The 25,035-nt window shown below is 40.4% G+C and overlaps 1 protein-coding gene across 1 annotated transcript; it reads right to left on the bottom strand.

The window, feature by feature from the left end:
- On the bottom strand, positions 1–25,035 carry Tctp (translationally controlled tumor protein). Its single transcript, XM_080266786.1, has 4 exons — positions 24,912–25,035; positions 17,911–18,166; positions 7,857–8,115; positions 1–90 (listed from the first exon to the last, which is right to left on the bottom strand). The coding sequence occupies exons 1-3, from the start codon at positions 24,937–24,939 to the stop codon at positions 7,890–7,892; spliced, it is 510 nt and encodes a 169-aa protein (XP_080122912.1). The 5' UTR covers positions 24,940–25,035; the 3' UTR covers positions 1–90; positions 7,857–7,889.

Here is a 25,035-nt window from a genome sequence, read left to right on the forward strand (position 1 = left end):
TGAATTTTAAGGTTTTATTGAGGAGATGGAATAACTGGCAATTTAAACCAATTAGGTCTGATGTTCCATGGTTGTCCTTGATGTTAAAGCCTGCAAGAGAGAGACTTTATGTTAGAAGTGAAATATGAGCATGGCTCAATCTTATCACCCTTATCTCTTGAATGATTCTGGAGAGAACTTCATGTGTGGCATCAGTATAATCAACCAGGCAGCTCTGCAGCCTCATTATACAACAATCCTTTAACTCCCCAAACCCCACAAAAGGAGGAAGGTGAACAGCAGGAAGAGGATATCTTCAGCCAGCAATTCACCAGGTTTATGTTCAAATGAACCTGAGCCCACCACAACTTCAACATAATTATTTAATTTTTTACTGATACTAATGGACAAGATTAATTAACTATGAAATGCAGTTCACACTAAAAACTTCAATTAAAGCCTGTCTAACCAAACCAGTACAAGATTCTATCCTAAGAAGAAGAGGGTAATAAAGAGATGGGGCAGGAGGGATGAAATAATGAATTTTCACTCTTATGGAGAAACACAGTATATTAAAGTAAAATATTCTTTCAAGGACAAAGATTTTTCTGCAAAATTCCATAAAGGGCACTTTAAACATACAGTATTATTCCCAAGCAGCTAATACTTGTAGCATTCTATCACACCCATAACCACCAAGTGAAAAGCTGACATGGTAACATCTTGATGCAAGGTTCAGAGCATTAGCAGCAGCAAATTCAATGAAAGCACACATAGCTACAGTTAATGTAACTATTCTCCCACAAAGTACCCATGCAATATAGAAGCTCTGTTCATTCAATAATGGATAAAAAATTCACCTATGGTACATGCTTGAGGTATCTGTACTTGTTTTAAGCTAAAATTATCCATTGCATTAACAATCATTCCACTTGCTTAACTAGATGCGAATTACGGACAACCAAGCTCAGTTTGTTTGAAATCAAGCACTTACACATGGTGTACTGGCACAAAAAATTAAACAGCAAAATCTATTCTTCAGAACATTTACCTTGATGAATGCAGTATCATGCAACTTAAAAGGCAAATGCAAGAATTCACATACAGTAAAAAGCAGCATGCAAGCAACTAACTAATAATATAAACAACAGACAAGCATGCAAGCAACTTTCATGCATTACAACAATTTGCATATAGTTACAGACCAAAATACCTTGGGGAACAAAGTACAGTAAGTTGAAAAATCCAATACTGCAATTTCACCCAAACACTAACACAACACACACAAATCAGCAATTATGAAAGGATAAATGTGCAACAAAGCACCTGACCTTAATGAAATTTTCAATTTTATATACCTGTATTTGCATTCCTTTGGAAATATGAAGAGGTGCTGAGGCATTCTACTTCAACAACCATGCCCTACATCCCATTAACCCCTTCAACCTGGTTTTCTACTTTTGTGACTGATTAATGCTACCTCACGATGAATTTACAAAAGTTAAGAAACACCTCTAATACAAAATGGGTTAATGGAGGAAACGTCAACCCCCTGCAGTTCCTCATCTCTCTTGAGATGTATAAATCACTTGGGAGATACCAAGAATAAAATATAAAGTATGTCTCCAGACCAAAGAAATTAATAAACGAGGTGAATGTTGCAAAAAATCAAGTAAATAAAAATTAATCCAAAGCATAAAAGCTGAATTATCAACGGTGCCCAATGAAATGCATTGTACATTCTTAGAAATTCTCTGCGCCATCCAACTGGCATTCTATTTCCACAATGTACTTAATATTTTCAAACTGCTCTTATGATGCTTGTTGAGAACATGTTGTAAGCTAAAAAAAAAAAAAAAAAAAAAAACAGAGGACTGCTACCCCCGGCATGTGCAACACCCTACAAACTTCCATCCCTCTCTATGGTTTATTTATTTTATGGCCCATTCCTGTAGGCATGTGATTTTATAGTTCTCCCTCATAAACATAATCCCATTCCAATACCCTGATCCTACCATACCTAATCTTTATGTGGGATCATGGGATCAAGATGATGATTATGGTTATGATGATGAATTCCTCAGCTTTCTTACAAATTCACTTACGAAATCACCCATCCCCTTGGCCTTCTACACCTTTTACTAACAGAACTTGGTGCTGAAAAACATCTTCATGTAGTGTCACAGATGTAAAGCACTGCCCAATTATATAAGGATTCCATAATTCCTTCTCTATCTTCTGAAAGGAGGGTAGTAGGGTGCTTCCCTGAATGACAAAATTGCAAATAGCAGACATATGAAGCAGCTTAGAGAACAGCTAAGAACTGAAGGCCATGTTGATGAGATCCATAAAAGAAAACTGAGGTGATCTGAATAAGGAGGACGAAAATTGGGCACAAAAGATACATCTTTGTGGCTGGAGGATGGAACACAAAAAGGCCGACCAAGATTTAGGATAAGCTATGGAACAGAAGTGATACAGTAATCCCTTGGTTATCATGCACTTAGTTATATATAGCAATTTTTGGTTTTTATAGAGATAAAAATCTGCACTCCTGCCATTATAGTGCATTTTCTGGCTCAAAAGCATTATCATCATACAGCTAAGCTAGTTTCTGCTGACACTGGTGGTAGTCTCTCTGGTTTCTGATGACTTTGAGGGATTCAAAGATGAGGCCCTACTCAAAGAGTTAATCCCTGGCAGTGGAGACCACTAACTCTCTCCTCCCTGGCCTCTGAACCCCTTACCTCAAGCACAGCTCAAGTCTCTCTATGGTACATGTTCCTTCCTTACAGTGCCCTTATCACTTTCTATTAGCCTATGTGTTTCTGATATTTGCTCTAACAGTATGTATGTATGCATCTTACAATCCTATGTTGCCGCATGAGAAGTGTAGAAGCCCAGGGCTAGGCAAGTTGGTCCTGACATTTACGATGAGAGTGACCAGCCTTGCTCATCCGAGTGGCATTACATGAGCATTAAACGCCAACCAACCTTTGAATATAAACCAACACAGCTCAATCCCACTGAGTGCCTTAATTACTCAATAAACCATCTGGTGCCATAATTTGGTTATGGTGGTAGGTGGTGTCACTCACCATCCACTCAATGTATCACTGCTTTGGGTGTCTGCCCTTTCCTCTCTTCCTTCCTTCCTCTTCTCTCTTTCTTTCCTTCATTATTTCCTCTTCCTTCTGCCTATAGGTGACTTTACACTCCCCTTTCTGTCTTTCCTTCACTCCTTCCTCTTCCTCTTGCCTATGCGTGACTTTACACTCCCTCTTCTGTCTTTCCTTCACTCCTTTCTCTTCCTCCTGCCTCTGGGTGTCCCTACACTGAGAGACAGGCCAAATGGTTTCTTGTACACACACACACACACACATCTACCTATCTATTGCCAGACGCCTTAATCCCATAAGGGGTGGCCACAAACAAATTCCCTCCATGTCGCCCTGTCCCCCACCATTTCACTGCCCTGCTCCCAGCCACACCCCCTGCTCTCATATACCTCTCCATTCCATCTCTCTATCTCATCCTTGGTCTCCCCCTCCCTCTCCTCCCTTCCACCTCACTCACATACACTATCCTCGTTAATCTCTCACTCTCCATCCTCTCCACATAGCCAAACCACCTCAATGTGTTTCTCCTAACACTTCCTATCACGTCCACAGCCACACCACAACGATCATATATATATATATATATATATATATATACCATATATATACATCCATCCATCATCCAATCCTACGTTGCCCCATAAGGAGCGTAGGAGCCCGGGGCTAGGCAGTTGGTCCTGACATTTAAGATGAGAGTGACCAACCTCACTCATCCCTGAGTGGCATTTTATATATATATATATATATATATATATATATATATATATACACACACACACACACACACACCAGGCCCTCATTTTTCGACAGATCATTAATCATTATTCGACAATTCGTTGTTTCAATGTTTATAACCTATACCCTTTTCATTGTTTAACATGGTTACCCCCGCCATTTCAACATTTCAAACTGCACGCCACCAGACAGACTGGCTGAGCTGCCTGTCTCCTGTGCTCTGCCGTGCTGCTGGGTTGCCTCTTCATCTGTCTGCATTTCTTTTTGGCCTCATGGAATACTACAGCACCACCATGGCTTCACCCAAGACCCCTACTATTACCCCTGTCAAGCGCAGTCACATGTTGACCAACCTGACTGAGTGTTTTGCCATTGCATTGTTGGGTGATGATCAGGGTTACCAGATCTGAACTCAGCTACATTACCAAACTCCCCAATTTTCATTACCAAATATATAGTAACTTTTCATAACCAAATTCTTAAAGCAAGCATTTATTCTTCAATAATTACATATATAAAAATGGAAATTATCACTCTCCTAATAAGAAGCAGCATGTTGATTATATTCGTGCTATGTAGGCTTGCAAATAATCGAGAGCAGACAATCCACCAGCTCCATCCTCTATATCTTCATGCACGTGAAAAATCCGCTTGGTAATGAATCATGCTGATTCATTACCAAACAAATTTTTCATTACCAAATTAGTCCACATTTGGTAATGAAAAACACCAAATGGCAACCCTGGTGACGACTGCACCAATGATTAAAAAACGCTCTTACCACACGATATTGCTTTGGCACAAGTTTTATGGAATGCACATCCTGGTTTGCACTAGGTTAGGTAGGTTACAATCACTCCGGGGTCCTGGGGGCAAAGCCCCCCCAGTTAGGTTTCAGCGCTTCCAGTGAGGCTTCCACTGTTTGGTATGGTGACATCATGTCCACTCAGCGAGACTGGCAATAAACAAGCTATCGAAGGCGTTCAGGAAGCTTTCTATAATATCGCTAAGTAGGTATATCTCATTTGTTCTCCAGTATTTTTTTGATCAAAAATCAAATGTCACTCATCTGAGATGTATGTGCTATTAAAATAATTTTCCTTGAGAACACAGGTCTGTAAGAAGACAGCTCAAATCCAAGTGTCACTTTCGTTCATATTCACCAGTATTTTTCCATCTTTAATGAATATTTTCTGAATGACGAAGGTGGCCAGGAACCTTACCCCCCTATTTCTTAACAGTCTTATGGGAAAAATCAGTTCATTATTAGAAGAATTCGTTATTCAACCACTTTTTATGGAACTCATCCCTATCGAATTTTGTGTGTGTGTGTGTGTGTGTGTGTGTGTGTGTGTGTGTGTGTGTGTGTGTGTGTGTGTGTGTGTGTGTGTGTGTGTGTGTGTGTGTGTGTGTGTGTGTGTGTGTGTGTGTGTGTGTGTGTGTGTGTGTGTGTGTGTGTGTGTGTGTGTGTGTGTGTGTGTGTGTGTGTGTGTGTGTGTGTGTGTGTGTGTGTGTGTGTGTGTGTGTGTGTGTGTGTGTGTGTGTGTGTGTGTGTGTGTGTGTGTGTGTGTGTGTGTGTGTGTGTGTGTGTGTGTGTGTGTGTGTGTGTGTGTGTGTGTGTGTGTGTGTGTGTGTGTGTGTGTGTGTGTGTGTGTGTGTGTGTGTGTGTGTGTGTGTGTGTGTGTGTGTGTGTGTGTGTGTGTGTGTGTGTGTGTGTGTGTGTGTGTGTGTGTGTGTGTGTGTGTGTGTGTGTGTGTGTGTGTGTGTGTGTGTGTGTGTGTGTGTGTGTGTGTGTGTGTGTGTGTGTGTGTGTGTGTGTGTGTGTGTGTGTGTGTGTGTGTGTGTGTGTGTGTGTGTGTGTGTGTGTGTGTGTGTGTGTGTGTGAAAAATAACTGCCAAAACCAACAGTGGAATCACTAAAGCTAATAACTGTCGTAATTGAACCATATACGTACCCATTATTTTTCAACAATGTATGTAAAACATGTAAATATACCATAATTATTATTAGGACAGACCCGTATATATGCAGTGTAATCTTTCAACGATGATGTATAACTTTTATGCAAAATCAGAGTATATAAATATACAGTACTCTGTAATCAATTAGGATAGAACCATATACATATAATTATTCAATGTATGTACAACTGTTATGCATAAATAATGTTAAAACATGTGAATACTGACTCCTCATAGCACGAGGCGTGCATTCAAAAAAAAAAAAAAAAAAAAAAAAAAATCATCTGTTGCCAAATCCCTCCGCACCGAGCAACTTGTATCTTGTCTCCCATATCTAGTGGAAGACAAGATACAACCGGAAACTTGTCTCTGGACTGTCACGTGAGTGTCCAGCGACAGATTTAGACTTTCCTGAGACAGTCGTGCAACAGTCTAGTAACATTGTCGCGCGACTTTTGTTGAATAAAGTATCTTGGTGTGTACGTGACCCAGAGACAGTGTCTAGCGACTGTTGTGAGACAAATTTTGATTTTTCTGTGACAGATGCTAGACAGTCCAGAGACAATGTTGCACAACTTTGTATCTTGGTGTGTATGAGGTTTAAGTTTACCCAGATATATGTAGTCCCAACAGCTAGTTATAATTCTGGCAAAGGACCAAGTTAGGATTGCCAGGTAGGTAGCAGACAACACTCTGAAAGTTCCCCATTACGAAAATCCTATAGGTTCTGTGATTTCGTTATCACGCAATTCCTTTATCAAGTGCCACGTTCGGTACCAATTATGCACAATTTTAAAGAAATCACCGAACCAAGATCAAGTACCATGGAAAGCTGCCGTCAGGTGAAAAAAAATCTGACACACATAAACAAGTACAGTACAACAATTTTCAAATGTAATGAAAAATATCAGCGTCATTAAATACATGATTCAGAGAATTTTTGGAGTTCAGGCAACAAGAGGAAATGCTAAAATATGTGCTTCGTGTTACAACTGTGTCTTGAGAGGAACAACACAGTAAGCTAGGAGGTAGACAGAGCTGTGGTGGATGTGATGCAATAGGTTAACAACTAAGAATGGAGGAAAGTGACAAAAGTTTGCCCCCTTGACAGAGTAATGAATTCATGATAACTAGCCATTATCTTTAATACAACACTAAAATTTATCCCTTCATCAGCTAATACAACACTGTAATTCCTCCCTTCATCAGCACTTTGTAAGGCAGCTCTCGTCCTATATCATCATCATCAATCACCACCTCCAATTCCTTACGCCCTCCTGGGAATCCCAAACAGGGAGTGAAGTTTATACTTTTTTGTGGATTAAACAACAGTTCTAAACAAACAAAGCATCATGTATATGATAAAGATTAACGATGTTGCTTAATGATTATCCTATTTCAAAACATACATAATGCATCTTAGCTAGTTTTAAAAAAATTAATAAAAAAAATAATCAATCAAAATGCTTAATGCTATGTAAATGGACATGCGGGTAAATTTCACTGGGCATATCAGATCGTTCTACTTTTACACTCCTACTTCTAGACCCTACCCAGCACTGACCCCAATTAACTGTGGAAAGTTGGCTTAGAGGAGGAGGAAGAGAATTAATGGTACGGTAAATAATTACAGTAATTCACCCTTATGTGCATGCATGCAATGCACATGCTGCACTACAAAAGTGACAGTGCTAATAAGCAAGGACAAGTACCTGTACTCCTGTTCTCTTCAAAAAATTAGGGAAAATGCCAAAATCAATCTATAATGAAAAAAAATTCAAAACTCAATCCAATGCCACAGGGGCAACTTAGGATGTGATCTTACAGTTCTTATCAGTACATGCACTACAGTAAGTGCTATTCCCATACCATACCCTTCTAGGTGTTATCAGCCTTAGGCTATGCTACACCAGCCCAGAACATTCAAGGGTCAACAACGTCTACTTCCCCTGGGAACACTTCATTACCAAAAAATCCCCAGCCACCTCTTGGGGATCAAACCAATGAAGGCAGTCACTCCAACTGGGGCACTGTAACTACTGTATCCAAGGCACTACTTACATTAAAAATCTAGAAGTTACTACACCCGTGGGTTCATAGCTTCTCCTCCAACAGGCCCAATTTGGGGAAGTAAAGAACAGGACGTTCCTCTCCATCCATTTCTTTGTAATCAGCCAGTGCAATCATCCCATCAGGGCTCATGGACTCCCCAGTGAAAAATTGAAGGTCCTTGAAGTTCTTGAGGATCTCTGTCAAAGGTTTTTGAATCCCGGGCAGCTTCTCAGCCTCGGGACTGTTCTCACCCAGCTTCTGCTTCAGCCTACAAAAGTATAAATGGTTGAAATTGAGCAAATGGTCACAATTTAAGCTGGAGTTCAAAACAAACAAGTATGGTATGGTCTCAGTATGTCCCATTACGTCATGCCTACAAGTTATCAAATCCACGATAAATTGCAGAAAAACTGTGATCTTACACTCCACTGCTTCATGGGACACTGATCTACCGTATCAATTGTATGGAAATAGTTGTGATAGCCTGAAACAGTACTGACTTTTCATACACTTTTGCTTGGCTATAACATTTTTCTATTTCAACCTGTTAATCAACACATGAACTTTTAACACTGTATGCCACTGGTTATTACTCAGCAATCAGGATGTGTGAAGGGACATGAGTGAGGCAGCTGACACTTAACCTAAATTGATAAACAACATTTAATATGCAGATATATACAACTAACCAATGACAATACCTATTGTATTTTGACACATACTGTTAATTCCTGCAATGAATTTTACTTAAGCAACCTTGGGTCTGGTTAGTACTTGGATATGTGACCGCCTGGGAACACCAGATGCTGTTGGCATCCCTACGTGTCAAGTGGGGTTGGTGGAGGATTAGTGCCCCTCCCTGTAAAACAATTAACTCTATGCCCTTGGCCACCCCATTTGGGATACATGGCGTCTGGCAATGAATGAATAAAAAATATCTTTCTAGATGAACATACCATATCCAAAGAAATTTTTGTTGAACTGCCATTTTCAGAATTACATCAACAGTGGTAAGTTAAATTTAACTGACAAGACAGACAACTTGCTAATCAATAAATAGTAAACCCTCAATACATAGAGCCCTATTTTAACGAATGCTGGTTTTAACGACCACCTTGAACTGGCCGAACATTATGTTCATTAAACGAATTTTTATTTGGTAAAAGAATGGACACGCTGGAAACACCAACCAGCGTGGTGTCCCAACACACACACATGCACACACACACACACACACACACACACTCCTCCAAATCCCAAGAATGCCACATCAGTCTCTGGGTGACCAGCATCATGACAGGAGCCATAAATAGAGCATTTATCAAGAAAAAGAGCCATTTAGACCTAGCTGTATGTTACTGTATACAACTGTACAGGCAAACGACACTCTATATTTAATGATCTTTGTTCATCAAATGCCACAACACCTGACAACATGGTGTTCGACTTTAACATCAAGGGTCTGGTAGCTACCAATTACTGTACAGCAGTTCATTGTATTTGTGGTAGGTGGTGGCGACCATCATCCACTCACTTGATGTAGTGCTGCCTACTCCTTCCTTAGTCTTTATCATTCTTTTTCTGTGCCTGTCCTCCTCTCTTCCTATTTCTTCCATCTTTCCTGTCACTTCTTATTGCTTTTCTTTCCTTTACAGGTGGCTTTACATTGAGTGACAAGCCAAATGGTTTCCTGTAAGCCAGGAAACCATTTACAACGCTGGGTGGTAACCATATAACCAAACCATACGTGTTCCCTACGTGTCAACAAGTGGGTTGGTGGAGGGTTAGTGCCCCTCCCCGTAAAACAAATAACTCAGAGTCAAATGGCCACCCCTTACGGGATTATGGCGTCTGGCAATAGTTAGTTAGTTTTAGTTAGTTCATTGTATCAAGGACACGCTGTACCTGATATACAGCACTGCCTCCAATTTTGCGATACTTTAGTTGACAAAAACCCTCGCAAAACTGAAATTTCACAAAGTTAGAACCACAGAATACAAGAATTATGGGTAAATTGGTCAACACCTCAGGCAGGTAAGAACACTTTCCTAACCTCTGTCTTGACTTTACTCCCTCATTTTTACAATAAAATACACATAAATAAATTTTTAAATAAGAACAGTAATCATTATAATCATTACAATCATTAGCTGCCTGCAGGATCTGATCAGTGTTCTTTAAAATAATTCTCACAGTTGATTCACCAACACTAAACTCTTTACCAATGGCAGAGTTACCTTTACCTTCTTTCTTCATCTCTATCATCTTCAATTAGGTCTCCAAACTTATTCTTGTTCTTGACTGGCAGAGCCATGATGATACAGGTGCAGGGTGAAACTCCTCCGATATTGCTATACACACCTTGGAACTGCGAGGGTCAGAGCACACGTGAAATGCAGTGTAAAAAATGGCGGGCTCTGATGCAGCAGACACGATGACGACATGAGGTTACTCCTCCACATGGCAGAGTAGTGAGAAAAATGCTCATTTTTCGCCCGAATTTTTAAAATGAGTATCTTTTGAGTGTACCTTGCAAAACAGGAATTCGCAAAGATAGAGTTCGCAAACCAAAGGACCTATTGTATTTTGATAATTTCCAGCATTATATGAGTAGATGAACTTCCTCGTCAGAATATATGCCTTTCAAGGATATTTTTGTTTCAACTATCATCTTCAGAAACATCTACTGCAGTAAGTGTGAACTCTCCACCACCTTAATGGGCAAACCACTTTTCCAAGAAATTTGGTTTATATATAGTAGTTACCACCAAGTACTGTAAATGGTTTCCTGGGTCACAGGATACCATTTGGCCCGTCACTTGTGCAGTGCCACCTTAAGCTGAATGAATAATAAAGTAACAGGAAGGAAAGATAGATACAGGAGAGGACAGCAGACACAGACGGAATGAGAAAGGGGAAGGAAGAAGCATTACACCATGAATAAAATAAACAAAATACAGTACGGTAATTCTGTTTCTCAAGACAGAAACAAAATACAGTAATTTTGTTTCTCAAGAGATTCAAACAACAGAAACAGGAATAATACGACCTTAAAATCTAGGGTGTAAAAGTAAAGGAAGTTAACCCTTTCAGTTCAAGGATTTCCTACACTAAAATATTCAGACAGAAACTATTATTATTGTCCTAAAACAGTGCAAAGCAGGGTTCAGATAGTATGGAAAATATAAACAGGGAGACCCAAACCTCAGCATGCTAAATGAAATAGGCCACACATTAATCTACTCACCATTCAAGCCTTCGGAGTCCTGACTTTCCTTCATAGGCATGACCCTCCACACACATGCACTTTACATTATCCATTATACAACCATCCCAATGACTACAAAGTTAGAAAATGAGTGCCCACCTGTCATGCATTCCTCCACACAAAATTCATCCAACTAGTTTGATTCCTTATCAGTTACTGAGTCCCATCAGCCTCAAAATCCCAGATTCTCATACTTTTATCATACTTGTTCATCTTCTTGCCCTATCATGCTTATCCCACCCTCTTACTCACTCATGTATACAATACCTTTGATACCATCAACAGCTATTGACAAATTATCCCCCAATGATCATCTATGCACATCCTAACTTTAACTCTACTGTTAACACAGACTTTCACACTCCATATCTTTCCTGAAAACATCTTATCCACATCAACTTCCTCAGTAAACCCATCTTTACTACTGTAACCCCTGACTCTCATTGTCATGCCATATCAATATCTCACATCCAAATTTTGTGTAGAACTACACACCATGCAATCCTCTTGCAGTCTCCAAACTTATACAAGTTTTATGGCAAAACTTCCTTGGCACCAGCCACCTTCCTTCCCTGTGCAGCTCTTCTTCCCACTGCCATTGCACATTTACCTTTCTTTTCAATTACCGTACCATATCAAGGTGCATGAACTCCCTACCAATTCAAGTTTCTCTCCAGCTTCAACACATCACACTGAAAAACCTCTCTCAACATTCATCACACTCTCAAAACATGACACTTGCTGACATCCACAAAACTCTGCACCAATCAGCAAAGCTCCTGCTCATTATTAAGAACACTACTACCAGGCAGTCAATGTACATAAAGTACGCAGCTTATCATGGGTTACTGGGATGGTGTCAGAAGACTGAAGAAAGGTGGTGATAGTTCCTTTGTACTGTATTAAGGGAAGATAGGAAAGAATTAATGGGAGAACAGTTGGCCGAACACACCAGGAATTATGTACAGTAAGGTACAAAATGTCATAGAAAAAAAGATAATGAGAAACAGAGTGGATTCAGAAAGGAGGGGTTGAACAGAGCAGAATGAGGGTGTACATCCATCCTGCATAACTTTTTTACCCCTATTAGAAGCACATGGGTTTCAGGTTTGGCTAAAAAATGTTTCTAAGAATTTGAACTTATGTTACATTCAGTTTTTGAGAAAGCTTAAGGTAAGTTGGACAGAGAGGGATTATGGCAGGCTTTCAGTACAGTGTACAATATTAGTAGTAGTAGTAGTAGTAGTTGTTCCCTAGGCAGTCTGGCCGAACAGCCCTGAGTCCCTAAGGAAGGCCACGGCCGAGACAGGGCTTTCCCACAGAGCTCTCAAGGAGTGTATGTTGTGTTGCTGGTGTAAGTGATTGCGTGCAATGAAGTCTTCCATTATGTGCTTCATACTATGAGGTGCTGTGTTGCATCCTGGACAGGCATCAGCAATGGAGTCATCCAGTCTCTTCTGATAACTCAAGAGGGCTTGATGATGCCCTCATCTCGGCCTGGCCAGGTGGACCCTGTCCTCACAAGGGAGATGGGATTCAGAAGGGTGGACATCAGGAGGCCATGCATGCAGCTGTGTGTTGTCTTTGAGTGACTGAATGGAGTGGCGAGTGATCCGAGTATGGATATGATTCTGGAAGTTGGGCTGAGGCAGGCGAGGGGGAAGAGATGACAGTATTCGTGTAAGATATCGTGTGCTTGGTGTTGTATTGATGTTCCCTCGTGTGTGTGGATGTGCTGCCATGTAGTGGTGGATGGTGTGGGTTTGTGGAGGCTGCGGCGAGAATCTGGGTGCCTCTTATGCATAGATGATCCTTGACTTCGAGGACTTTGGTGTCTCCGTGTAGGTGGTCTGTGGATGTAGTAGCTGTGCAGCCGGTGATTATTTTTAAGGCCTTGTGCTGTACTGTCTGCAGAGTGTTGTAGTGTATTTTAATAAGGTTAGAAGCCCAAGCAGGGCTTGCACAATTCATCATTGAACATATATATTGTCTGCATACTGTGGTGGTGGTTTCTTTGTTGTGTCCAAATGTTGTATGGAAAAGTGACCTCAAGGCACTGAGTCTTGGTGCTAATTTATCTTTAATGTTTGTTATGTGCTGTTTAAATGACACTGATGTATTGTTTGTTACACCAAGGATTTTGAGGGGAGGGGGGTAAGGCAGTGTTGTTTATGGTGAGCTGTGGAATGTGAGTATGTTCTGCTGTCCAGTTTGTGAGAAGGGTCCCTGTAGATTTGGATGGGGCTATTTTGAGCCTGTTTGTTGTGAACCATTTGTGCAGTGTGTTGAGGTTAGGTTGGAGGATGTGTGCGGCTGTGTTTGCATTTTGGTGTGTACATGTAACTGTTATGTCATCTGCACAGGAAGCTACGTGTATTTGTGGTGTGCGGGTATGTCATGCATGTACAGGTTAAAGAGAGTAGGGGACAAAACAGATCCTTGGGGGACGCCATTTGTGAAGTTTCTGATGTTCGAAGACTGACCGGCAAATATTACATGTGCGCATCTGCCAGCTAAATAGTTTATGTGTTATTGTGCATGTTTGTGTTGAATATTTCATTTGTGAGGGTGTGGCAGGGGATGGCAGCAAATGCTTTGCTAATGTCTAGTGTGACTAGGAGTGTTCTATGTGGTGGCCTAGCTGAAGTCATGCTGTCAAAAACTCTCAGCATAAGATCTGTAAGAAGAGTGTTTGTGGACTGTACTGACCTAAAACCATGCTGTGATGGGGATAGCGGGGTGTGAGGTGTAACTAGTTGTAATACCAGTCATTCAGTGACTTTGGAGGGGGTGCAGAGGAGTGTGAGGAAGGTAATGTGGGGTCTTTGTTAAGTTTGGGGATAGTGCAGATAGTGCCATTCAATGTTGGAGGTTGTTTGCTGAGTACAGGTAACTTCATGATGGTGGCAATGCATGTGTAAATCATGCTGAAAGTTGTGTTAGGCAGAGTGATGTTGCTTTAACTCTTGAATCTGAGGGGAAAATGTGTGTTGAAAATAAGGACAGCAGGCACAGGAGTTAACCCAAATTATGAAAAGTATAAAAAAAATTTTTGTCAATATGATGCAGTGTCTGAAGAAAGTTGCAAGTGCATTGAAAAAGGTCTGGACAGGAAGAAAATGATAAAGAGTGCCAATAAACATAAAATACTGGTGCATGAAAGGATAGAACACAAGAGTAAATTCTAGTATGAAACATTACATTCAGAGACGACTGACTATGCTAACATGTGTCAGTATTTTCACTCAATAAATGCTCTCCATGTGTTGCAATCAAACCATTTCCCTACTCTATCCCCTACCCTACAGGTCTCCATGAAAGATATCTCAAGTTTCCTCCAAAGCAGTCTTCTTAACACATTTATATCTGTGACTTAACACGTCCAATCAATTACAAGTTACTGGTAGGAATCATTTCTCTAACATCTCATGCCACACCTCTTGTTATACACCATTCTCAGTTGTCATACAGTGATGCCGAACCCATCTATTGCAACACTAACTTATACATTCCAATGTGTTATCCTCTTCTCTCACTAACCATGTGCTATAGAGGGATGCATTCATGTGGTTGTACCTCATCCTCCCCCCACTTCTCTCTCCCCACTGTTGAAAGAGGAACAAAGTTTGAATTGAAGAATGGAACAAAATACTTGAGAGAATAATGAAGACAACTAATAACAGCCAGTAAAGTATATCAGGAGAGAGTAACCTGGAGACAGTTCTGTCCAAATCATTCCTTGTTGGGATGTTTCCGGAAGGGAGTATGGAGTATGATTTGACAAAGTGAAAAACTTGGAGGGTTAGGATTTTGCTGAAAGATTCCTAAGCAGCATGAAAGATTGCAACGGCTGCATAGCATCATTACAGGGAATGGAGGAACAATGGGTGTGGAAGAGACATGATGGAGCAACGTAGTTAGGAGACATTTCTGCATACAAGGTTCCCAGGGGAAGGTTCAGAGTTAGGTGTGATACATATGTAAAACGCAGAAATTTACAAAATACAGATAAGACTGTGAAAGGCCATAAGGGAAAGGAGGAACAATGAGTGTGGAAGAGGCATGATGGAGCAATGTCGTTTGGAGACATTTCTGCATGGGTGGTTCCCAGGGGAAGGTTCAGAGTTAGGTCTGATTAATTTGTAAAAAGCAGAACCTGACATAATAAAGGCAAGACTGTGAGAGGCAATACATACCTATGTTGCGAAAGGACAGCTACCAAATGATGTGTGTTTATGTTGCTGACAAGTTTCTTGTACAAAAAGGAAATTTTAAGTGGTTCAGTATCATGCCTGGGGTGAGAAAAGTGAAAAATGTCATCATGGCTCCCCAATAATTTTATGAGGATATGACAGATTAAGGCCTTAACAATATGACTATGTGAGAAAATTAGTGAATGGGTTGCTGAAGATAAGCCTTATTGAACATTATCAAAGGAGATGTTTAACCCCTTAACCACGGGGCGTCACTTTCGCAACACTTGGGAGCAAGGGATCATACTGCGGGGCGACACTTTTGTGATTCTGTGTTATTTTGAATTCGCCCGGGCTTTGAAGTGGTGGCTTGTATCATCTATCAATACTGCCAATGTCCAACACTAGTCAGTACTCCTAATCTCATCTGTACTCCCATCCATTGTTGACAATTTAGCCATTTCTCCCCGTTCTTAACTCCCCTCCCTACCTCCCCTCCATTACCCTATCCTCTTGCCTGCCCGGCCGTGCTACGCTAAGTAAATCTTCCCTGGAATTTTTCACTGATTTCATCCATTGAAATAAGCCCTATGCCCTATTCTTATACCAAATAATATATACAAGAAAGAAATAAGGTGAGAGTGCCATACACCTGGAATTGGCTAATTATCACCTGACAACACCTCACGTGCACTCGTTTGCTAATTTTCGCTGTTTATTTCCCCTTGAAATATGCCGTATAATCTATTTTCATAATAAAAATATATATATAAGAAAGGAAGGGAGAAGCCTAAGTGATATTTACATTCACCTGGAACTACCTAATTATTGCAAGCCACCACACTGTATTCTACACTAAGTAAATCTTCCCTGGAATTTTCCAGTGATTTCATCCATTGAAATAAGCCCTATGCCCTATTCTTATACCAAATAATATATACAAAAAAGAAATAAGGTAAGTGATAGTGCCATACACCTGGAAATGGCTAATTATCACCTGACAACACCTCACATGCACTCGTTCGCTAATTTTCGCTGTTTATTTCCCCTTTAAATATGCCGCATAATCTATTTTTGTAATAAATATACATATAAGGAGGGAAGGGAGAAGCCTAAGTGATATTTACATTCACCTGGAACTACCTAATTTATTATGTATTGTCTTGGTTTCCTGACAATCATTTCATTGCTATATATTAGCAGGTCTCACAGGGCTGAAGTTGGTAGTATTGCACTCACCCTAGCCAGGCGGCAGGAGGCCACTACTATCAGTTCAATGTCGTCTTTGAAAGTGGGAGTATGTCTGATTTGCTGCTGCTAACTTCTGCCGCTTTCTAGCCCCATGCAAAGGGCCCTGTGACCCTTACCCCCTACTAAACCTCGTGTGGAAAGAGGTAAAGGGCTGACAATTGATAGAGAGTGACTATGATCTTTTTATTGAGTAAAACAGTGCAAGTGGAATTGTAAATAATGTGTAAACAGCAAGTGAAAGCAATGAATATAAATATAAGTGAACAGTGGAAAATAGTTTTATAAGTTACTTCAAGTGACTGCATAACACAGTGTAAATAAAATAGAAATGTAAATAATGTAAATAAAATAGAGAACGTAAATAGAAATGTAAATGAGTGGTATTATAAGAATACGAGTATATATACTAGGAGTAATGGAAGTGAAAGTTTCACTCTAGCATGTATGAATACTATGAGTTATGAGAATGAAGGTGAAAGTGACATTCACTCTCAATGCTAGTATACAGGACGAGAAAGTGAATGCTACGTATTTTACTGAAAGAAATTGAATCCCTACAGTGACAATAAACTACTATTACTGAAGGAAACTTATGGATAAAGACTGTAGATATATATAAGTGTTATATAGTAACATAAATATAAACTGTTAGTGTTTTTATGAATAATACACAACACTAACGGCAAATGATCGGAAGTGGGATGGTCATACGCCCTCGTAATTTTCATTGCTTTCACAGTGTTTTTTTTGGGGGGAGTATGGATTCCAAACTATTTGAGAATCATAGATTAGTGTTTCTAGTAATAATATCAGGCTGTGGTAATCATATTACGAGTTGTCGGGAAGTGTAAAGTGGAGACTTCGTTACCCAACTTCAGAGGTCTCCACAAGTCCTACGGTACTCAACAAAGGCTCCACAAACACCCAAGGAGAAAGCTGAAGGTATGTGCCATAAGCATATGTGATTTTAATATTCCAGGACTAATAACTGATTTTTGGCAAATATTTTTAGAGAGTCTGTCGGAGCGCGAATATGCCCACGGGAGCCGCAAGTCAAAGCTAAACAAGCCCGCGGTTTAAGGGTTAAAGAAGCCATATTGTCCGTCATGGTGAAAAAGTGAGACATACTTGTATAAATGGTCTGCTTTTAAAACATAATGCAAAGTTCATAAATTGCAGTTAAAGCATTTCATCCACATACTGTACCCCAACAAAAATTCATTTAATCTATAACCTACTGCATCTGAAAGGCAACCACACCTCAAAATTAATCTACAGTACTGTACAATACTTACAATTTCAGATTGCTTACAAACTTATCTACATACAAAGAACCCAACTAAGAACTTACGCTTTAAGATAACCCTTCATGTAGGTAAGATAATCCTTTTTGCTGCCGAAGCCAGTCTCCTGGAGCCGCATGAACAACACAACATCAATTCCTGATACAGAGGAGGATTCTGTGCCCTCATCTGCCTCCTCAGCAGAAGGGTTGGCACCAGCCAATTCGATGTTCCCTTCAGTCACAGTAGTGTTTTTGCCAATCACCATGTAGAAGGCATCGTCGATTAACTCATACTTGTAGGTATCAGTGAACATTTCATCACCTATTGGAGAAAAAGAAGTACAGTACACAGGTTGTGTTCATTAATTTCAAAATCACTCTTAACTGTTGTAAGTTAAGTCACAGGCTATGCATTTAAGAAATTGCTATATGGTATAGTGGGACACTTGAATTTTTTGGTATGGATGACCTTTCATTACCTAATTTCAAAGAATTAGTTCACTGTCATTATAATGTTTCACTTCACCCTCCTTTCACTTATCACTTCCACAGTGTGCCTTACTTTTTTCTTACACTTCCCTCAAATCAGTAAAGCTTGCAACCCTTTATTGTGAAAAAAAGAGGGATCCAAAGACTGAAAACATGAGAACAACTACAGTAGATGAACTGACCCAAATTAGTACTGGTTTAACCCCTAAAATCCTAATTGCATCAACCGATACAATTTGAGTTTTATGCCAAAATGCCTAATCCCATCAACTGAACGGGGCCTATAAAAAACTGCGGAGCACTTTTTTTTTTTTTTTTTTTTTTTTTTTTAATGCGAGGAAGAAGGAACCAAAGGCCATGAGCCCGCAGTAACAGTTCCCTCCAAGAGAAAAACAAAATACAATAATGAGCCAAATTCAAGATCCGATCATTTAAAGATGCCTGGACACACTGCGTTTGAAAGACTGGAGATCATAGGCAGCAGGAAATACAGACAGAGGGAGACAGTTCCAGAGTTGACCTGTTGCATAAATGAAAGACTGCGAGTAACGGTTAACTCTTGCATTAGAGAGTTGGACAGAAAAGGGATGAGAGTTTGCTGCCAGACGGGTGCTACGCACCCGTCGTAAAGGTGGAGGAATGCAAGCAGACAGTTCAGAGGAGCAGTGACCATTAAAGTAGCGATAGAAAAGAGATAAAGATGCAACAGTGCGGCGAAGAGACAGAGGTTGAAAGGAGTCAGTAAGAGGAGGAGAGTTAATGAGACGAAAAGCCTTTGACTCCACCCTATAGAGAAGAGCTGTATGTGGGGAGCCTCCCCACACATGAGAGTTGTACTCCACACAGGGGCGGATAAAACCCCTGTATAGAGTCAACAATTGTGCAGGGGTAAAGAAAGAGCGGAGTCGGCTTAGCACACCCAATCTCTTGGAAGCAGTTTTACAAGAGATGTAATATGATCTTTCCAAGATAAGTCCCGAGTAAATGAAACTCCAAGCATGTTCAAGGATGATGCAGGATTAAGCTGAATATTATTACACATTAGTGGGTATACCTGTGGAAGATTTTGTCGGGTTGATAGGTGTAAGAACTGAGTCTTAGATGCATTAAAAACAACCATATTATTTTTACCCCAGTCAGAGATACGAGCCAAGTCAGACATTAGGTGTGCCTTAGCCTCATCCCTTGTTTGTTGAAGTAACTGTTGAGATGGGCGTTGCGAGAACCGAATGGAAAGGTGAAGGGTGGAGTCATCAGCGTATGAGTGGATAGGGTTAGATGTACAGCTTAGAAGATCATTGATGAATAAAAGGAAGAGAGTTGGTGATAGGACAGAGCCCTGAGGAACACCACTGTTGATAGATCTAGGAGAAGAACGATGGCCGTCTACAACAGCGGCTATAAAATGACCAGAAAGGAAGCTAGCGATGAAGGCACATACATCGCTTCAAGCCAATGAGAACTCACCCCTGATGTGGCGTGAGGGGGAGATTGGACCAACCTGGGCGGTGAGGGGGCACCCCCCTCTCGGCCACCTCCATGCCACCCTCTACTCCACTCCCTCACTCCCTCCTTGTCCCCCATCACTCTCCCACCCCTCCACGCACCTGCATCTCTCCTCCCACCACCACCTGGGTCCCTTCCCACCCTCTCTTGCCCCTCCTCCCTCCCTGCTAGCCTCATCCCCCCCCCAAACCCCACCCCATCCCTTCCTCCTTGTCCCTCACTACCCTTCCAACCCCCAACAGACCCCCAAGAGTTATCAGGCCTGATGTACGTACCTGTTTCATACTATTTCAACTTCTTCCCAAATGTATATCTAGCCTAGTCCCCCAACCCCAAACCCCACCCCATCCCTCCCTCTTTGTTCCTCATTACCCTTCCAACCCCAACAGACCCCCGAGAGTTATCAAGCCTGATGTACATACCTGTTTCATATTATTTCAACTTCTTCCCAAATATACATATAATTACACTTCACTTTGTTCATTTCACATGTTGTACCTATCAGTTTCTGTACGTAAGTAGCTGGAGAATGCTATATGTTGTACTACATATGATGCACTTTTTTTTTTTTTTTTTTCCCCCTACCTGCCCAGATTAGTAGGCCTACCTCTGATTAGTGTCCGTCTCCAAGCATTTACTCTGGGTAAACACAACCGCCAGCCCTTCGTGGTCAACTTATCTGCCTGTTTGTTAGTTAGTTAGGGAGTCACTGCACATAACACATAACTCATGATTCAGTGCATTGCATATTTTTTGCACTAATTCTTTTCAACCCAATAGTTTGAGGCTGCTTATAGTTAGTACTTTCTATTCAAATTTTGTATAAGTCTCTTTTCTCCTCAACGTTGTGTTACGAACACACAATGCTACGCGCGACAATATTGGTTAGCTTCCCCCTCCCCCCCACTTCCTTCACAATGAACACACACACGTGCATGTATGTTTCATGATTGACAACTGATTACTTATTATTATGAATTCCTTTGTATTTTCCCCATATGTTCCTGTTATCTGGTGTGTCAGTCAGGGTCAGCCCAGGCTAGCATGTCTGATTAGCACCAGCAAGGTCCAAACGTTTCCCACCACACAACCAGGTGTGGTTACTTTCAATGTACATGAAAGGCAATGCGTTGCATATGTTTCATGGCTGGTGTGATAAATTCCATTGAAATGGAGAGTTTCCACAAAAGAATTTGTTTGTTGCCAAAATTGTAATGGTAAGTTTGATGAAGTATAATGATAATGTGATAATTATAATGGTGTGATAAATGTGTAATGATAAGCTAGGACATTAAAAAGAGAAATCGGAATCAAATTATTGCTTTTTTTTTTTTCCTTTCTTATGCATGCATCTACACTCAATCCTCGTAAATCGCATGTTCATAAATCAAGGATTCGTAAATCACGGCTACTTGCCGCCAACCTTAAATCACTGTTAAATCACGAAAATCGCGGACCTAGGCACCCAAAAGGCCTTTTCCGAGGAGAACCGTAAACCACTGCATTCAAACTGAAAATCGTGACCCAACAACCAATCACCACGGGTCCCTGGTGGCAAGTGTTCATATTAATGCTGCAATGTTGTTGTTGTTCTTGTCCCGCCAGTCCGCACACTACAGACTGTCGCCGTGGAGTACGAGAGCTAACTGCCTTTTTTGTGCAACTTCCCCCCGCCTCCTACCTGCCATGGTCCCTCCCGACCCCCCAGTGAAGCGCTCTAAGCAGTACGGCATCAAGAAGCGCCGCCGTTGTCGTACAGTCAACGTTTGGAGCTCATTCGTCGTGTTGAGAAGGGAGAGAAGTGTTCAAAGCTGACGAAAGAGTTTGGGAATAACGAATGCTGAGAGGTTCTAAGTTCTTCCCAACATCACCCCACTCCATTCACTTAAGCAATTTCGTCATAGGATTAAGGTGAGATCCCTTAACATTGCTTATTTCTATTTAATACATGCACTGAATATTCCTAAATTTGTATGTTTATGTTTGATGGTGCCTAGATCGGCATAGGTAGGGTGCTCTGGGGGCAGGTTGGCCGAAGTCCAGACCCAAATTAATTTTTCACATGAGAGTTATTATTCATAAATAATGTGTCTTTACCAAGGTTTCAATAACATCCTGCAAGTAATTTCTCCAGTCTTGATGCTCAACCTTCACCCTGTGATTGCTCCCATCCCCAGCGATGCCGAGGAGGCTGAAGAGGCCTAAACTACACCTTCTCCCTAGGGTACAGTAAGCTGCTTTTCAAGGTTTGACCAGGTTTCAAGGTTAAGTTTGAGTTGATTAATGACACTGGGGAGGGGGGGATCTGGAAGGGCAAAGCCACCCCTGTTAGGACAAGGTTTTGTTTCATTATGATACATTAGTTGGGGCAGATTATGTTCAATTCAGGTAGGTTTTTAATGTTTTAATTTATTTGAATTTTATTCTGTATCTGACTTCAAGGGACACTTCAATTTTGTCAATTTTATTCCATTTCTGACAACAACCCCATAAGGGTGGGAGCCATTTGCAACAAAACTGTCTCAAAGTAAAATTAAATACATTAAAACCTGTTAATTTAAAAAATGAAAAAGTAAAAAACATGAAAGCAACAAAGGAAAAAATTCCATCTCAGAGTGGGCTATATAAGTGAGAATGAAATGACTGGTGATGTTCTGAACTTAGAGTTGAATCAAACTAAAAGCCAACATGGTTGGCACCCATTTGCCAATGCGTGTAAAATGATGATCTATAATCAAGGGCTTCAAACTTACACATTTCCACATTTTAGGTATTAACGTCATTTATTACAGTCAAGCCATTCGGGTTTTCCGGCCTTCTATGACAAATTCCTTTTTTTTTTTTTTTTTTTGGGGGGGGGGCCTTTTCTATGACACTTCCTTCGCAAATGTGTCTTTAAGGTGTTTTCAATTTCGTGGGGTTAATAATTCCCCACGACCTTATCCCTATGATGGACCAAAAATTACGAGCTCCGAAGATACTGCCACCTGACTGTCATCTTGGAACTACTCTAGCCCTGGCAACTGGGATTGGCCCTCAAGAGGCGGGCATTTTAAAAAGAATCAATGAGGGCTCAATATTTTACCTGACCCATTGTCCATGTGACCGGGAATTGGCCCTTAAGTGGCATGTGTTTTACAATAACCAATGAGGGCTCAGTATTTTACTCAACACTGTCTCTGTCAACTGTCTCGGAGAGAGGCGCTCATTTTCAAGAAGACCTCATGTCAAGACTGTTCGTCTAATTGTTACATTAGAAGATAACTGCGTGCACACACGGACAATTGGGCAGTGCTGGCACGATTTGAAGGAGTGGGTCAAGCACCCTGGTATACAGGCACACCATCTGAAACAGTACCTGGCAAGGTATCTGTTCATAATGCAATACCAGGGAAAAGAATTCCACTCCTTCCTTTTCCAGGAAGCAAAACTTTATCCCCCACAAAGTGAACATGGTCAAGACGTAGCACAGATCCCCTACCACCAGTACTGTTGAACCTGCTTAAGGCCGAAACAACACTTCTACTCTACGGTATGTGGCTTTCACTTAATTTAGGTTAAGTCTGGGGTTAAATCTGGTTAGGTTAGGTTTTAATTTAAAAAGAAAAAATAGACTATGGTAAGTTAATCTGTTAGGTTAGGGGTTAGGTTTGATAAGGTTAGGTCAGGTTAGTTTAGGTTTGGTCAGAGTTAATAAAAAAAGAAATTTTTTCATTAGATTAGTTTTTATTTTATATTTCACTTCAACCCCATATAGGGGTTAGGTTAGATTAAGAATCACTTGCAGCAGAAATTAGTCTCAAGTCATTCATAATATGGGTAAATCCTTCATCTTGTGAAAACAAGAAAAAAATAGCGTATTTCATTCCATTTTGGGGATTTTATTCCGGACTTGACTTCAGCCCCATACAGAGATTAAGGAGCATTTGCAGTCGAAATTAATCTCTAAATCATTTAAAATAAGGGTCAATCCTTCCCCTTGTCAATTTTTTTTTTTTTTTTTTTTTTTTTTTTATCATATTTGACTTCAACGCCATTAAGGGGTTTGGGATCATTTGCAGTGAAAATTAATCTCTCAATCATTCAAAATAAGGGTAAATCCTACCCCAAGCGAAAGAAAAAAAAAAAAAATCAATACGACTGTAATAAACAAAAAAACAAAAAAAATCCACATTTCACAGCTATTATATACTATGATAATCAGACTGCAGAGAAAATATAACTGCATATTACAAGCACAGCAGCTCTCCTTCATTTAATATGGAAAATAATTGGCAATGTTCCTTTGGCCTACTGAGCAAAAAATATGTAAAACTGAAATGTATAGGATAAAACCTGGAAGAACTCACTTGATAAGTAATTCTGTTTCTTTAGTTATCCAACCAATTCACTACTACCCCAAGAGTGACAACTTTAAATGCAAGAACTTTGTGATAAACAGGCATCACTATTTTGCCCACCCACACCAAAAATCAATACTACCTACCGGCAGGCCACATGCAATTTACTTTTTAATATTTCCTCTTCATTACTTCTCCAAAAGCAGTACAATTACTCACGTCTTCCAGTTTTCAATTATCCTATTGTTAATCCAAGAATTATCCAGTTCAAAATACTGAAGGCCCTATTTTCAAAAAAAATAAAGTGATGCAATGCCTACACACTGTCCACTACCAACCAGGAACCGAGATCCATGGTTCAAAGACGAGTCTTCGGTAAAAAAAAATTTCGAAAACCCAGGATCTTTTATATAACAATACAAATGTTAATTTAACACGGACAAAGACCCGTATTTCGTCATACATGAGCCAGTCAGGGGACTCGCCTTTTTCCCTAGATTTACATTTCAGGCAGACCATATTCCAATGGTCTACAATACAACTAGCTACATTTAATTAGTCTAACTTACTACAGCAATAATGTCCCAAAATAACACTATACTTATAACACTGACAAGGGTGACTGTCTGTCAATTCAGTGCCCTACTTTTTCATTTTTTGTTTTAATTTTCTACATCCTTCACCTTTCCATACCATCTCTCACGTAACTATGAATGCCATGCTATAACTTACCCGTAAGAATATCCTTGAAGACCTTCATGATGTTAGGATGATTTGCGCTAACTCCTGATGGACAGCGGGTCTGCGCGGCTCACTGGGAAGGAGCACGTAAGGACCGAAGTCGTCTCGTTCGCCC

The sequence above is a fragment of the Coenobita brevimanus genome, chromosome 22, assembly GCF_032717465.1.
Source record: "Coenobita brevimanus isolate Jiangsu-jjx chromosome 22, ASM3271746v2, whole genome shotgun sequence".
NCBI lineage: Eukaryota > Metazoa > Arthropoda > Malacostraca > Decapoda > Coenobitidae > Coenobita > Coenobita brevimanus.

What these genes read in the sequence shown, in the direction of transcription:
- Tctp (XM_080266786.1), bottom strand. Translation starts at nt 24,939, where the DNA reads ATGAAGGTCTTCAAGGATATTCTTACGG. An exon ending in CTTCAAGGATATTCTTACGG is followed by an intron (nt 18,167 to 24,911) that starts GTAAGTTATAGC and finishes TTTCTCCAATAG; the next exon opens with GTGATGAAATGTTCACTGAT. An exon ending in ATGAAGGGTTATCTTAAAGC is followed by an intron (nt 8,116 to 17,910) that starts GTAAGTTCTTAG and finishes ATACTTTTGTAG; the next exon opens with GCTGAAGCAGAAGCTGGGTG.